We start from the raw sequence: 15,604 nt of genomic DNA, 5'->3' as shown, positions 1-15,604 counted from the left end.
CCTCAATAATATTCAGAGATTTGACACGGGTTATAAAGTTTGTTACATTACAGAACGATGACATAAGGACAATGGTGTTTTTTGTTTTTAGCCAGAAATCACTACATAACTGTTCAACGCAGATTGTGTGTGACAATACGAGCGCAAGAGAGAGAGAGAGAGCGAGAGTGAAGAGTAGATCTGTAATAAGAAAATGGCCATTATAAATGGCGCCCTTCCTTGGTACAGCGAGGTGGAATGCTAGTAAAAAAAGAAAAAAAAAACTTGCTTCCCTCTTCTTAACTTTCGTTCTTCGTAATAAAAGCAATGAATGATATACGTAGGTTTAAATGTGAATATTTACTAACTTCTAATATCGATAATTTCGCTCCGTCTCTTATTTTAATTGGTAAATTATATATTCTAGTAGTAAAAACTTCAAAAAACACTGTTACATAAACGGCCAAATTTTGGGCATTTAAAATGCTTTGGGCAAATGCCCATTTATAAATGCTCTGCCCACTGGTCATTTGCCCGGCCCACATCACTATTCAAGCTTCCCACTTTCAACTTATCAAACTTCTCAATGACCTTGAGCAGAAAGCTGTTTCCTTACGCTAGGTTTTTTGTGATTTCCGCCTTACATTCCCATCCATTATACAACAACAATGCAAGAACAAGATGAAAAGCAATTTCGTACGTCTTCAGAGGATTTTCCAGTGCAAACTGCCAAGGCAGTAATGTATTAACGTTTCTACAGTGTTAGGGTAACAGGTTAGGAATTGATTATAGTCACTTGCTCGTTTAGAGTTCATCGTTCCACCGGAGACGGAGCACAATCTATGCGCCGGAAAACTTATATCTGGCTGAGTGAAAGGAGATTTGAACCGGTGTACTCCGAAAAGCGAGTCCAATGCACCACTTCACTCAGTACTTATATCCTTTCATTGCTTACTTCATTTCTCAGCATGTTTGTCTTGTTCGTTAGAGTTTGTAGCATACTATTTCAAAACCTACCTACCAATTGATATGCTAACTGATATCTCCTTTGTTACAGGTAAGAGATCACTTCCTTCGAAGTATGCAAGCAGAGCCTGAGAAGGTAAACTCTTTATAATTATATTCTCGAAATGCAATGTGAGATTAGTAAAACTATTCTAGATTCGCTCAATTTTAACGTACCATGTGTATGCTCCTAGGTTATTTCTAAGAATCGTCGCTTCCTATCCCGCACATCAGATTAAAAAATAAAATAAAATAAACACCACCGCAAAGCCAGAAACTTTCTGCGATAAATTCTGCTTTCATAAGTGAGAGAATAGCAAGACTCTCAGGAAGTGTCATGTCCTAATTTTGTTTTCTGAAACAAATAATCCTCTGTATGGTTCAAATGGTTCAAATGGCTCTGAGCACTATGGGACTCAACTGCTGAGGTCATTAGTCCCCTAGAACTTAGAACTAGTTAAACCTAACTAACCTAAGGACATCACAAACATCCATGCCCGAGGCAGGATTCGAACCTGCGACCGTAGCGGTCTTGCGGTTCCAGACTGCAGCGCCTTTAACCGCACGGCCACTTCGACCGGCAATCCTCTGTATGTAACGACTATTATCACACATAAGAAACTACCGAAATGGAATTTAATCGACTATTAAACTACATTACTATTTTAGTGGAAATCAAATGGAGGTTGAAGGAGGATCTTCCCGTAATTCCGAGAGATACGAGAACGCCGAGAGGACGAAGGTGAGTTCCGTCTCATCTGCATAAAACATAGATCTTCATGGTCATTACTTTCTTTGAAGACAACATCCGACTGATGTAACTCTACCGTAATACGCAGCATACTAGACCGTATCCGGTAGTATGAACTAAGCCACGCCGTTTGTTGAAGCATATACAAATAGTTATAGCTGTTGTTGTTGTGGTCTTCAATCCAAAGACCGGTCTGATCCAGCTCTCCGCGCTACTCTATCCTGTCGCTCGGTTCCAGACTGTAGCGCCTAGAACCGCTCGGCCACTCCGGCCGGATACACACACACACACACACACACACACACACACACTCCGGTCAATACCAAGCTGACGATTCCTTGACGCCTTGCGATGTGCCCTACAAAGTAATTGCTTCTTTTAGCTAAGCTATGCCATAAAATTATTTTTTTTTCGTATTAGACTCGCTACCTGCTCATTAGTTGTTTGATCTCCACGTCTAAACATCAGCGTTCTTCTGTAGCACCACATCTGAAAAGTTTATTTTCTCTTGTCGTCTGAATTTTTGGTAAATTTTTGTGGTAAGGACTTATGGGACCAAACTGCTGAGGTCATCGGTCCCTAAGCTTACGCACTACTTACTCTAACTTAAACTTACGCTAAGGACAACACACACACCCATGACCGAGGGAACCTCCGACGGGGGGAGCCGCGCGGACCGTGACAAGGCGCCTGAGACCGCGCGGCTACCCCGCGTGGCGAACCTTTAGTCATCCGCGTGCTACGTCCGTACGATGCATCACCCCAGAAAAAATACCTTTAGAAAAAGCTTCTTACTACTTAACTACAAATTCGATGATTCCTAATTTGATTACATCAGCATCATTGTTTTACTGTTGTTTATCTTACATCTTCTCAAGACCTATCAATTCTCTTCAATTTACCTTCCAAGTCCTCGGCCGTTTTTGACATTGTTGCGGTGTCGTCCCAAGAGCGAGGTGCTAAGGCAAGGCCGGTAGCTCGCGCCGGAACCACGCGGAAACGTAATCGCTGTCAGAGGTTCCACGCGGCACCGCGTCAGCTCGCTTACTTACGTCCGAGAGCGCTGCCGCTGAGCCCAGTCGGCAGTCATCGCCGAAGACGACGGCGTCGCCTCTCTACAGAGCCAGCAGTGCCACAACTGAGAACTCTGCGTACAAGTTTATAGTCAGCGGTTCTCTGTGTGAAGAGTAGTGTGATACATTAATCTTCCCATCTCGGCCCCTCTAGGAGTAAAGTTAAGAATCCACCGTTGCACCGATGAGCGTTATTTCGTCCGGCACAAGAAATGTCATCAGTAGACCGCAAAGTTTTTATTTCTTCTGTCTGAACTTCAAATTCCTTTCCACATGTCTCCTTGGTTTCCTTAAATGCTTGCTCTGTATAAAAGATTGAACAAAATCGGGCAGAGGCTACACACTGTCTCATTCCGTTCTCACCGTCTGTTCCCTTCCATGTCCTTCGATCCTTATAGCTACAGTCTGGTTTCTGCACAACTTGTAGATTTTTTTATCCCTGAAAGCTTAATAATTTCAATGAGAATCTAAAAGTGCTGCAAACGGAAGTTCGCCTTTCTTTTGGAATAAGTCGTTGGGTCAGTACCGCCTCGCGCGCTCCTTCATTTCTTCGTAGCCCAAACTGATCTTCCTCGATGTCGGCTTCTACTGGATTTTCCATTCTTCCCTTAAAAAAAAAAGTGTCAATATTTTGTAAGCATGACTTAAACTGATGGTTCAGTAATAGGTATATGTAAAGTAACATAGCAGTATATAGTTTTAATTTACGAAACTGTTCGAATCCAATAAATTGTTAAAGTTATGATTGCGTAATAGGTATTCCTAAAGCATGCTAACGACATGTAATTCACAAAACTGATAGAGTGCAATAAATTGATATAAAAATGAGGAGTCAGACACGCAAATATCTGATACATTATAAAACATGCTGGAGTAACATAGTTGCATACACCTCGTCAATACAGTGCATGGAAAAATCTGGACAAGACCTTAATCCAGCAGTGGACTTGAAATACACGATGCAATTCACTCAAATCAATAAAAAAATGGATACCAAGGTATTAAGAGTATTGTAAAAACAAAGATACCGGCTGCTGACTGCAGTACGCTTTGCAGTGTATTGTTGAAAATGGAAGAAAATTACTGACTTAATAGAGATTTGTGCTCAATATTCTGATCATTTACAACGCGACTAATTGACTGACTCTAAATTTACAAAATTTGCAGTCAACTAAAATAAGTGGATGACGTTTTAACTACTATTTTTATTTAACTTCACACTTTCTGAAATGAAATTGTGTTCAACATTTGACTGACATTGTACGCTGAAGAGCCAAAGAAACCGGTATACCTGTCTAATATCGTGTAGGGATCCCGCGAGCATGCAGAAGTGCCGCATTACGACGTGGTATGGACTCGACTAATGTGTGAAGTAGTGCTGGAGGGAACTGACACTATCAATCCTGCATGGCTCTCCATAAATCCGTAAAAGTACGACGTGGTGGAGATCTCTTCTGAACAGCACGTTGCAAGGCATCCCAGATATACTCAGTAATGTTCATGTCTGGGGAATTTGGTGGCCAGTGGAAGTGTTTAAACTCAGAATAGTCTTCCTGAAGCCACTATTAACAACACAGGAAGTGTGGGGTGTCACATTGTCCTGCTGAAAAAGTCTACCGAAATGTACAACGGGAATGAATGGGTCCAAGTGATCAGACAGAATGCTTACGTACGTGTCATCTGTCAGAGCCGTATCTAGATGTATCAGGGGTCCCATACAACTCCAACTGCACACGCCCCACTCCATTACAGAGCCTCCACCAGCTTGAGCAGTCCCCTGCTGACATGCAGGGTCCATGAATTCATGGTCTCCATACCCGTACCCATCCGCTCGATACAATTTGGAACGAGACTTGTCAGACCAGACAAAGTGTTTCCAGTCGTCAACAGTCCAATGTCCGTGTTGAAGGGCCCGGCGAGGCGTGCAGTCGTCAAGGGTACACGAGTGTGCCTTCGGCTCCGAAAGCCGATATCGATGATGTTTCGTTGAATGGTTCGCACGCTGACACTTGTTGATGCCCCTGCATTGAAATCTGCAGCAATTTGCGGTAGAGTCGCACTTCTGTCTTGTTGAACGATTATCTTCAGTCGTCGTTGGTCCAGTTCTTTTAGGATCTTTTTCCGGCCGCAGCGATGTCGGAGATGTGATGTTTTACCGGATTCCTGACAGAAGGTACACTCGTGAAATGCTCGTACGGGAAAATCCCCATTTTATCGCTACATCGGAGATGCTGTGTGACATCGCTCGAGCGCCGACTGTAGCACCGCGTTCAAACTCTCCTAAATCTTGATAACCTGCCATCGTAGCAGCAGTAACCGATATAACAACTGTGCCAGACACTTGTTGTCTTATGTAGGCGTTGCCGCCCGGAACGCCGTATTCTGCCTGTTTACGTATCTCTGTATTTGAAATTGCATTCCTGTAGCAGTTTCTTAGGTGCTTCAGTGTATTTCACAAAGCAGTCATCTAGGAGCGTGTAAGCTTAAACAGAATATGGAATTTCGGCAAAAGGTGCGCAGGATGAATTTGTGGTAAGTTGTGAACAGGTTCAGAAACGGGCATCGGCAGAATGCAGCTTAGCTGAAATTTTTCTTTATGATTAACGTGTGGAGTAACGACCTTCAGTGCGAGCGAAAAAGAAATGTGGCCATTCAGCGTAATACGACTGCAATGGCAACGGTGACATGGCGGAGAGGGCGACTGCAACAGCTCCTAATTGCGTCAGGAAACTAGAAAGGAGTGACATCACGTATTGGAGCCGCAGCGTGACATCACCATTACTATTCAGAATACAAATTGATAATTTATCGGATGACATCAGCAATAGCTCCACACATTACACGGCGTATGCGCGCCGTGGAGGGGAAGTACACGGGCATTAAGTCGCAGTGTGGGGGAATAGTCGCTATTCAGCTGGAGGTAAACCAGAGATCTGATCAGTAGGCGAAAACACATAAAACAGCGCAACACAGTGACGGCAGCTTGTTGTGTCAGACGAAATAAATTGCGTTTTATAGCTTTTTAGAAGGAAAGATAGCAACCAGTATCAAAACCAGTTACTCGTTTATTTACTATCATTACCCGTTCCGACTAACTTTTCCTTTCACATTCTGAGGCTGCGTAATAAAATTGGCACACACTTAACGTTTTTAAGCATCCATAATTCATACAATATTTTAATTAGTTTCCTGTAGAATCTAGATCATAAAAATAACTAATGTACCTTATTTACTATTATCAATTTTTTGAATTGCGAATATTAAATGAAAATAAGTATTTGAACCGTCATCTAGCATAGATATTGATTCGCTTTTTTGTAAATTTAAATGTTGTATCAATGGGCGAATTTTAATGATGATAGACAATTAGAATATACGTTCTATTTTACTTGAAACCAGAATGTTATTACGTAAATGACACAAAAATTCTGTTACAGCAAGTTGCTACCTTTAACTAAAAAACGAATTGTAAACAGAGGTTCAAAAAATAAACTAAAACCGATATGCGTCCCACATGAGACAATGAGTTTATCACTCTGTGAATATAAGAATGCAATGCAAAGCATTTTTTTTTTCTTTTCTTACAAGGTATGTGATTATGTTATGCACAGACAATTGCGGAAGCCTACTTTGTCAAGACGGTTCTACTGACGTTAACAGATAAGAAAAATACTACGAACCATGAACGTGATACAAAGAGTGTTCCCGTGACGGTGTTTCAAACTTTTTGGGGTGATAGAGGATGGTAAATGTATCCATTTCAGGTACGGAGCCATGGTACGGAAACGACCGAATCGAAAACTGAGTGAACCTCTTCTACCTCAAGCTCTTTGCTTTCCATATTTTGAGAGATGGTAGTGTGGACCAAAAAAATAAAAAATATCTAGTAAACATGGACTCTAAAGGGCATACCTTAAGAACTATGAACACTCTGTGAAACACATCTCTTCTGCTGAACAAGTGCTCAAAGTTCTTAAGGCATGCTTTCTAGGCCTCATTTTTACTGCACTTTTTTTTGTCCATGCTACGTCCTCTCTAAATATGGAAAGCAGAGAGCGTGCGGTACAAGACCACTCTAACTTCCGACTCGCTTATTTCTGAAGCATGGTCCGTAAACCTCAGATTGATTCACGTATTCTTCTCCATAAACCCCGAAAGTTTGGAACAGTATCGCAGAATCATCCTGTATGGAAGGCTGAGTGCGACCTAGTGGGATTCCGTGCGTTTATAGCCAGTTCAGTGCGTCTGTTTCATGAAAATGAAATCAAATAAACATCTTTTCCGTCCCAAGAAACCCTGCTGTCAGCGAGTACATTCCCTTATAATTTATATACTCTTCTGAAACTCAACTACACTCCACAACAATTCTACTAGCTTGTACTTCGCAGAGTCTGAAAGACACTGATATGTGACATGTGAAAGTCATCATCAATTTTTGTGTAGTAAATTTCTGTACGATATTTGATGTTTCAGTCGGCCACTGTGGCCGAGCGGTTCAAGGCGCTTAAGTCCTGAACCGCGCTACTGCTACGGTCGCAGGTTCGAATCCTGCCTCGGGCTCGGATGGGTGTGATGTCCTTAGGTTAGTTAGGTTTAAGTAGTTCTAAGTTCTAGGGGACTGATGACCTCGGGTGTTAAGTCCCATAGTGCTCAGACCCATTTAAACCATTTTTTGATATTTTGTTATTCTCATGACAATTGATATATTTTAGTACGTACTTGCTATAATCTTTCCGTATTTACCAACCTTTTAAAATCCCTCTACGACAAAAATTCACATGAAAATATGGACCTATTTGAGTAGGAAATTAACTTATGATGCGTCAGTGCTATGTAACATAGCTCTCTGAAACTTGAGCCACCCACAGGAAAAACTGCTATAGTACATTTCAGAAGGTAACCAAAAGAAATACCCAATGAGACGAACAGCGGTGACACTTTTACTCAAACAATTACTCTGAAGTCATAGTTGTTTATGACGGGCCCTGGACATTACAAAAATGGTTCAAATGGCTCTGAGCACTATGGGACTTAACTCTGAGGTCATCAGTCCCCTAGACTTAGAACTACTTAAACCTAACTAACCTAAGGACATCACACACATCCATGCCCAGGGCAGGTTTCGAACCGGCGACCGTAGCAGCAGCGCGATTCCGGACTGAAACGCCTAGAACCGCTCGGCCACGGAGGCCGGCGACATTACAAAAGATGGGACGTGGTTGTTAATAGGCTGTGTGATTACCACGTACGGCAATGCATGTTCTCCAACTTGCTCCATTTCTTGGTTCGGAGTTCTAGTGGTACGGCGTTCCGTTCCTCCACAAGTGTGGCTGACAAGTGCTGGATGACCGCTGGTGCATGCGCACGTGCTTCAATACGTCTCCTAATGCATCCTCCACGCGCTCGATGGGAAATGAATCTGAGGAATCGGCGGGCCAGTCTGTTCGCCGAATCTCCTCTCGTTCGTAAAGCTCCTCCGCCTGCGATGTTGGTCGTGCATTGTGGTACATAAAAATATCAGGGCCGAATGCACCACTGAAAACACGTGCGTGGGGAAGGAGCTCAATCTGCAAATATTATTGACCAGTGAGTGGTGGTCAGTACGCTCATACAACATCATGCCTCCCCACACCCCCTGAGCCACCAGAAAGATAATGTTCAGTGATGTTCCTGGGATGTATAACGTGTTTCCGCCTCTCGCCATATGATGGTACGTCAAGCATTGTCGAGCAAGATGAAACTGTTGGTCCTAGCGTTACGCTGTGGGAAGGCATCACCTTTATACGGGCGTACGGGCCTTTAAATCTTTCAACACAGTTCTCTTACCAGTCAGCCATATTGTGACACTGTACTCCATCCCCATGTGCGCTTTTCAGGGGTGCATTCTCCCCTGACTTCATTTTTACGGATGACAATGCGCGATCCCATTGAGCAGCTCAGGTGGAGCAGCTGTTGTAACGAATGGGTATTCGGCGAATGCAGTGGCCTACCCGTTCTTCCGAATTAAATCTGATTCAGAATGTGTGGAATGCGTTCACACGCACAAACGACCATTCAGAGTTGGCCACCGCGCTGATGGGAGCCTGGAACGCCCTATCACAAGAACACGTTACCAACCTTCTGACCAGCATAGGAGCACATTGCAGAAGATCCAATGCCGTACGTGGAGATCACACACCCTGTTAAGAACCATATCCCTCCTTTTGTAATTACCGTCTGAAACGCCCTGCTAAACCCGCAGGACAGGACAGTTAGTTTAAATTGTGGACAGAGGCCAAAATAAGGATCTGTCAGTTACACTCGAACATATAACTTTATTATTTGATCAAACATTACAAGACGCCCAAAAAATTTTTTTTAAACACACAGCTTTAATCTTTGGGACTTAATTACCGGCTAAAAGCCACTTTAATTTAAAAACGGCTGAATGCCAATAACTTAAAACGCAAGCATAATCAGACATTTAAAAGGCAAGCCTTATATTACAAAAGTTCTTTATGTAGGGTGAAGGCCCAAAGAATCTGAGATTTTCAGAGCAAACAATTTGAATTCAAAATCAACTGAACGCCCAACACTTAAGGTTAAACAACATTAAATAAAAAAACAATGCCTTTAGGTAAAACAGTTATTAATTAGGCAAAACTCAACCAAAACAGAAATTTAAAAGGCAACGACTTATATTAGAACAATTATTTAGTTAGGCTGAAGGCCCAAAAAATCAAGACACTTCAACAGCAAACAAGTTAAATTTAAACCGGCCGAAGGCCTAACGCTTAAAACTCCATAACATTATTTTTTTTAAATACCAAAAGCCTTACGTCAAACAGGTCTTTAATTTAGGCTGAAGGCCTTAAGAGCAAAAAAACTCAAACTCAAAATCGGCTGAAGGCCCAACACTTAAAATTCAACAACATTAAAACCGATAAAATGCCAAAGGTCTTACGTGAAACAGTTCTTTAAATTAGGCTGAAGGCCTAAAGAATCTTACGACAAAACAACCTTAATTTTTAAAAAAATCTGCCGAAGCCATACAAGTACAAACAACAAGAACAAATAAAAAAAAGGCAGTACACCCAAGGGCGCTCAGATGTTCGAGGATCGACCTGGAATTCAAGCACTAAATCTCGCTTAGGTGAGACAGCCAGTCGGGCCATCCATTCACGATCTGACCACAACCCAACCGACCGACAGTCAACAGACTCACCTACAAAATAACTTCCACTTCACCAGACCAGGGCACAACAGGGAGTTCAACGGAACAACGTAGAAGATATTGGCGTGCATAACCACACCGTGCTGGACATCAACAACACGATGAGAAAACTACACTGCCTGAAATTTAAGTCCACGGCCAGGGCAGGTAACTGGAACGTTAACGGCCACAAGGCAGAAGATTCCGTTGGTGCACTTCAATTCAAATAACCAAATAGTGTGAAATTCCATCGGAGGGTGGCTAGAATTTTCCAACTTGAAAACCACGTTGTTGCTTGCGGGAATATCCCAGCAGCCAACAACGAACTCCAATCGACACAATGTGAACAATCTTGACTTGCTGATAGATTAAATCAAAAGTCAACTTTCGTGTCCAGGGTCGGTGAGCCACGGACCTTATAGTAATAGGAACAGCCCCCCAGACTCCGACACCGCGTAGAGACCACCAGCGGTGCCGGCCAAACTACGTCCCGCGGATAATTCCTCGCTGCTCCACGCGAACCGACCGACAGATCGCATACCGCCCAGCCGGAAACTACAAGCGCCAGGTCAAAGATAGTCCAAGGTGCGAATATCGATACACACCGCTGCTGCCACTAGCGGAAGGAGAGGTTAACAGCATAATTGCGATAACCGCGGGAGACTAAACACAGAATCGTAACGAAGGTTTAATCCTGTGCATAGCATGAGCCAGCCACGGCTCACCGTCTTTGAATAAAAGTGTCATTTCTATTCATATTAGTAAGTATTTCATTCAGTTACCTTCTGTATTACACTGAAGCACTTTTTTCTATGTATGGTTCAAGCAAGTTTCGTCGAGCTATGTTGGCAGTGACACATCATGCGAAAGTTACTTTTGTCATTAAGAGCACACTGATGCAGTTAGGTTCATGTGACTCAAGTGTCCCAAAAGACTAACTTTCAAAATAGATCAACTTTAAAAAATTAAAAAAAAGGAGTAATACACGAAGGTGGCAGAAACAAAGAGATACCTCTTAATATCGTGTCGGACCTCCTTTTGCCCGGCATAGTGCAGCAACTTGACGTGGCATGGATTTAACAACGCGTTGAAAGTTCCATGCAGAAATATTGAGCCATGATGAGTAAGGTATTGTGCACGAACAGACGTCCTGATTATATTATAAATGTTCGATGGGATTCATGTCGAGCGATCTGGGTGGCCAAATCATGCTCTTTAACAGTCCAGAATATTCTTCGAACCAATCGAGAATAGTTGTGGCCCGGTGACATGGGAAATTGTTATTTGGGAACACGAAGTCCATGAACGGCTGAAAATGTTCTCGAAGCAAACGGAGATACGCATTTACAATCTACGATCGGTTCATTGTGACCAGAGGACATAGTCCATTTCATGTAAACACAGCCCAAACATTTGTAGAGCCATCAGCAGCTTGCACAGTGCCTTGTTGACAACTTGAGGCCATGGTTTCGCGGCGTCTACGCCACACTCGAACCCTACCATCATTTGTTATCAACTGAAATTGGGGCTCATCTGACCACGACAAGGTATTCCAGTCGTCTAAGGTCGTCTAAGGCATATGAGAGGCGGTTTAGGCGATGTCGTGCTGTTAGCAAAGGCACTCACATCGATTGTCTGCTGTCAGAGCTCATTAACGCCAAATTTCACTGCCCTGTCCTAACGGATGCTTTCGACGTACGTCCCACATTGATTCCTGTCCTTATTTGATGCAGTGTTGGTTGTCTGTTAGCAGTGGCAGCTCTACGCAAACGCCGCTGCTGTCGCTCATTAGCTGGAGGCCGTCGGCCACTGCGTTGTTCGTTGTGAGAGATGCGTTGTGGATGTCGGAATATTGAATTCCCTGACGATTTCCGGTGGCGACACCTACAACGTGCTGACATGAGGAAACTTTCCAACCGACTTCTCATACACAAACAGCAGTTGCCTAGAGAAACGTTGTTGTGATGCCTCGTGTAAGGAAGAGAGATGCGTACCATCACGTCTCAGACTTTGATAAAGGGCGGATTGCAGCCTATCGCGATTGCAGTGTATCATATCGCGACACTGCTGCTCGCGTTGGTCGAGATCCAATGACTGTTAGCAGAATATGGAATCGGTGGGTACAGGAGGGTAATACGGAACGCCGTGCTGGATCCCAATGGCCTCGTATCACTAGCAGTCGAGATGACAGGCATCTTATCCGCATGGGTGTAACGGATCGTGCAGCCACGTCTCGATCTCTGAGTCAACAGATGGGGACTTTTGCAAGACAACCATCTGCGCGAACAGCTCAACGACGTTTGCAGCAGCATGGACAACCAGCTCGGAGACCATGGCTGCGATAACCCTTGACGCTGCATCACAGACAGGAGCGCCTGCGATGGTGTACTCAACGACGAACTTGGGTGCACGAATGGCAAAACGTTATTTTTTCGGATGAATCCAGGTTCTGTTTACAGCATCGTGATGGTCGCATCCGTGTTTGTCGTCATCGCGGTGAACGCACATTGGAAGCGTGTATTCGTCATCGCCATACTAGCATATCACCCGGCGTGATGGTATGGGGTGCCATTGGTTACACGTCTCGGTCACCTCTTCTTCGCATTGACGGCACTTTGAACAGTGGACGCTACATTTCAGATGTGTTACGACCCGTGGCTCTGCCCTTCATTCGATCCCTGCGAAACCCTACATTTAAGCAGGATAATGCACTACCGCATGTTGCAGGTCCTGTACGGGCCTTACTGGATCCAGAAAATGTTTGACTGCTGCCCTGGCCAGCACATTCTCCAGATCTCTCACCAATTGAAAACGTCTGGTCAATGGTGGCCGAGCAACTGGCTCATCACAATACGCCAGTCCCTACTCTTGATGAACTGTGGTATCATGTTGAAGCTGCATGGGCAGCTGCACCTGTTCACGCCATCCAAGCTCTGTTTGACTCAATGCCCAGTCGTATCAAGGCCGTTATTACGGTCAGAGGTGGTTGTTCTGGGTACTGATTTCTCAGGATCTATGCACCCAAATTTCGTGAAAATGTAATCACATGTCAGTAGTAGTATAACATATTTGTCCAATGAATACCCGTTCATCATCTGCGTTTCTTCTTGGTGTAGCAATTTTAATGGCCAGTAGTGTAAATATTACGGTCAGCCTCGTAACGCGAGAGCAATTGCTCACTGGTGGTCCTTTATTGCTCCTTACGCTCTTCTGTTAGACCGCGAGGAATGCAGGTGACACACACCTTTGAGTACCCGCACCGGTGAACGAGTGTGTCAGCACTATCAACAGAGACGCCCATTTATGCAGCGAGTTGTTTGATTGTGATCCGGAGATGAGAGTGTCCGCACGTCCCGACAGTGCAGGCGTCACAGCTGTGTGCGAGTGACCGGCACGCGAGAGGCCGGACAGGTTTGCGCGGCCTTGTTGCGACTATGACAGACGGCTCCCCCAACGACTCCGCGTACTTTGTTCGCTACCGGATGTCCGTATACATTCTGCAAGCGCCTACGAATGTCTGAGATGCTCTGGTTTTCCGCCGAAAGAAACTCAGTGACATCTCTGCTTGGAACGCACCTCAGTTACAGACGTCACGAGGACGTAGCTGACGCATGCAACCGCTTGAATTGGTGTTTTGGAGGGGCCTGGTGGTGAGGAAGTGAAGCGGCGGTGCGCTGACAGGCGGCGTTTGTGGGCGCGCACCTGCCCGCCTGCATCCCGCCAGCCCACCCGCGACCCCTGACCCGGCCGGAATGCCAGATATTCGGCCCCAGATAGCGGCTGCGGACGCGGCCAGACCGGGACCGCTGCCGGCCCGGCGCCTCTCCTGCCTCGCCGGAGACATCGCCCCTCTACACCAGTCACCGATAGCCTAATGTCTCCGTCGTTCGGAGTCTACGGCAACTCTTCCGTGGTTACGCCTCATTTTAGACATCCATCATGAGAAATACACTGAAGTGACAAAACTCGTGGGAGAGCGATATTCACATGTCAAAGGACAGTACGTTGCCGGAGGTGTCATTTGCATTCAGATGATTCATGTGGCAAGGTTGCCGACGTGATTACCTATTTTGTTGTAATCTTTCAGTTGTTTCTCTACGCCAGCGATGTCCATTACTATGTTCTTAGGAAGAGGGTGAGGAGGGACCTCAGTGCAAAATAACGGGTGATCAAAAAGTGAGTAGAAATTTGAAAACTGAATAAATCACGGAATAATGTAGATAGAGAGGTACAAATTGACACACATGCTTGGAATGACATCGGGTTTTATTAGAACCAAAAAAATACAAAAGTTCAAAAAATGTCCGACAGATGGCGCTTCATCTGATCAGAATAGCAATAATTAGCGTAACAAAGTATGACAAAGCAAAGATGATGTTCTTTACAGGAAACGCTCAATATATCCACCATGATTCCTCAACAATAGCTGTAGTCGACGAATAATGTTGTGAACAGTACTGTAAATCATGTCCGGAGTTATGGTGAGGCATTGGCGTCGGATGTTGTCTTTCAGCATCCCTAGAGATGTCGCTCGATCACGATACACTTGCGACTTCAGGTAACCCCAAAGCCAATAATCGCACGGACTGAGGTCTGGGGACCTGGGAGGCCAAGCGTGACGAAAGTTGCGGCTGAGCACACGATCATCACCAAACGACGCGTGCAAGAGATCTTTCACGCGTCTAGCAAAATGGGGTGTTTTATTTTTTTGTTCTAATAAAGCCCCATGTCATTCCTAGCATATGTGTCAATTTTTACCTCTCTATCTACATTATTCTGTGGTTTATTAAGTTTTGAAATTTATACTGAATTTTTGATCACCTGGTATGTTTTGCAGCATCCAGAATAAGATTTCCACTCTGCAGCGGAGTGTGCGCTGATATGATACTTCCTGGCAGATTAAAACTGTGTGCTGGACCGAGACTCGAACTCGGCTTTGCCTTTCGCAGGCAAGTGCTCTACCATCTGGTTCGCAGAAGACCTGTGAAGCTTGGAAGGTGGGAGACGAGGTACTGGCTGAATTGAAGCTGTGAGGATGGGTCGTGAACCGTGCTTGGGTAGCTTAGATGGTAGAGCACTTGCCCGTGAAAGACAAAGGTCCCGAGTTCGAGTCTCGGTCCGGTACACAGTCTTAATCTGCCAGGAAGTTTCATGTTTTGCGGTATGTTTGTAGGATCCTCCTGCGTGAACGATTTCTTAATCGCAAAATCAGCTTTTCTTTTGCTGTCCTCTATTGTCACTCCATATTGGTCGACGTCTGACTGCATATTGGCCTTCGATCCGCCTAACGACTTATGGTATGGCGAGAATTTTCTTGGGTTCTCGGCACAATCTTCCGCAAAAGTATGACTGTAGAAGTTGTTGTATCCTACGCGCATCGATCATCTTGCAGACGAACGAATTTCTACTAACTTCTGCCTCTCGACATTTGCACGTTCTTTTTTGAACTGAGAGTGCATCAATCACTGCTTCCTCAGCATTTTCCGAATTTTATTATTAACCCACAATGGGTCTTTCCCATCCTTATTCCATTTACTCGGCACCTACTTTTTCCATGGCTCGATTTACAATCAGTTTAAACTTTCCCGTTATTCCTCTACACCC

At 44.4% G+C, this 15,604-nt stretch overlaps 1 protein-coding gene across 1 annotated transcript in view; it reads left to right on the top strand.

Moving 5' to 3' along the window:
* Nucleotides 1-1,663: 1,663 nt before the first annotated feature.
* Nucleotides 1,664-15,604, top strand: part of LOC126419690 (tetratricopeptide repeat protein 28) — a 183,604-nt gene continuing 169,663 nt past the window's right edge. The window contains exon 1 of the mRNA XM_050086874.1: nt 1,664-1,726. Coding sequence (XP_049942831.1) covers nt 1,664-1,726 — 63 coding nt within the window. The remainder of the gene's footprint in view (nt 1,727-15,604) is intronic.

This window comes from Schistocerca serialis, chromosome 9 (genome assembly GCF_023864345.2).
Source record: "Schistocerca serialis cubense isolate TAMUIC-IGC-003099 chromosome 9, iqSchSeri2.2, whole genome shotgun sequence".
In the NCBI taxonomy this organism is placed as follows: domain Eukaryota; kingdom Metazoa; phylum Arthropoda; class Insecta; order Orthoptera; family Acrididae; genus Schistocerca; species Schistocerca serialis.
This window is presented reverse-complemented; position numbering and strand designations above follow the sequence as displayed.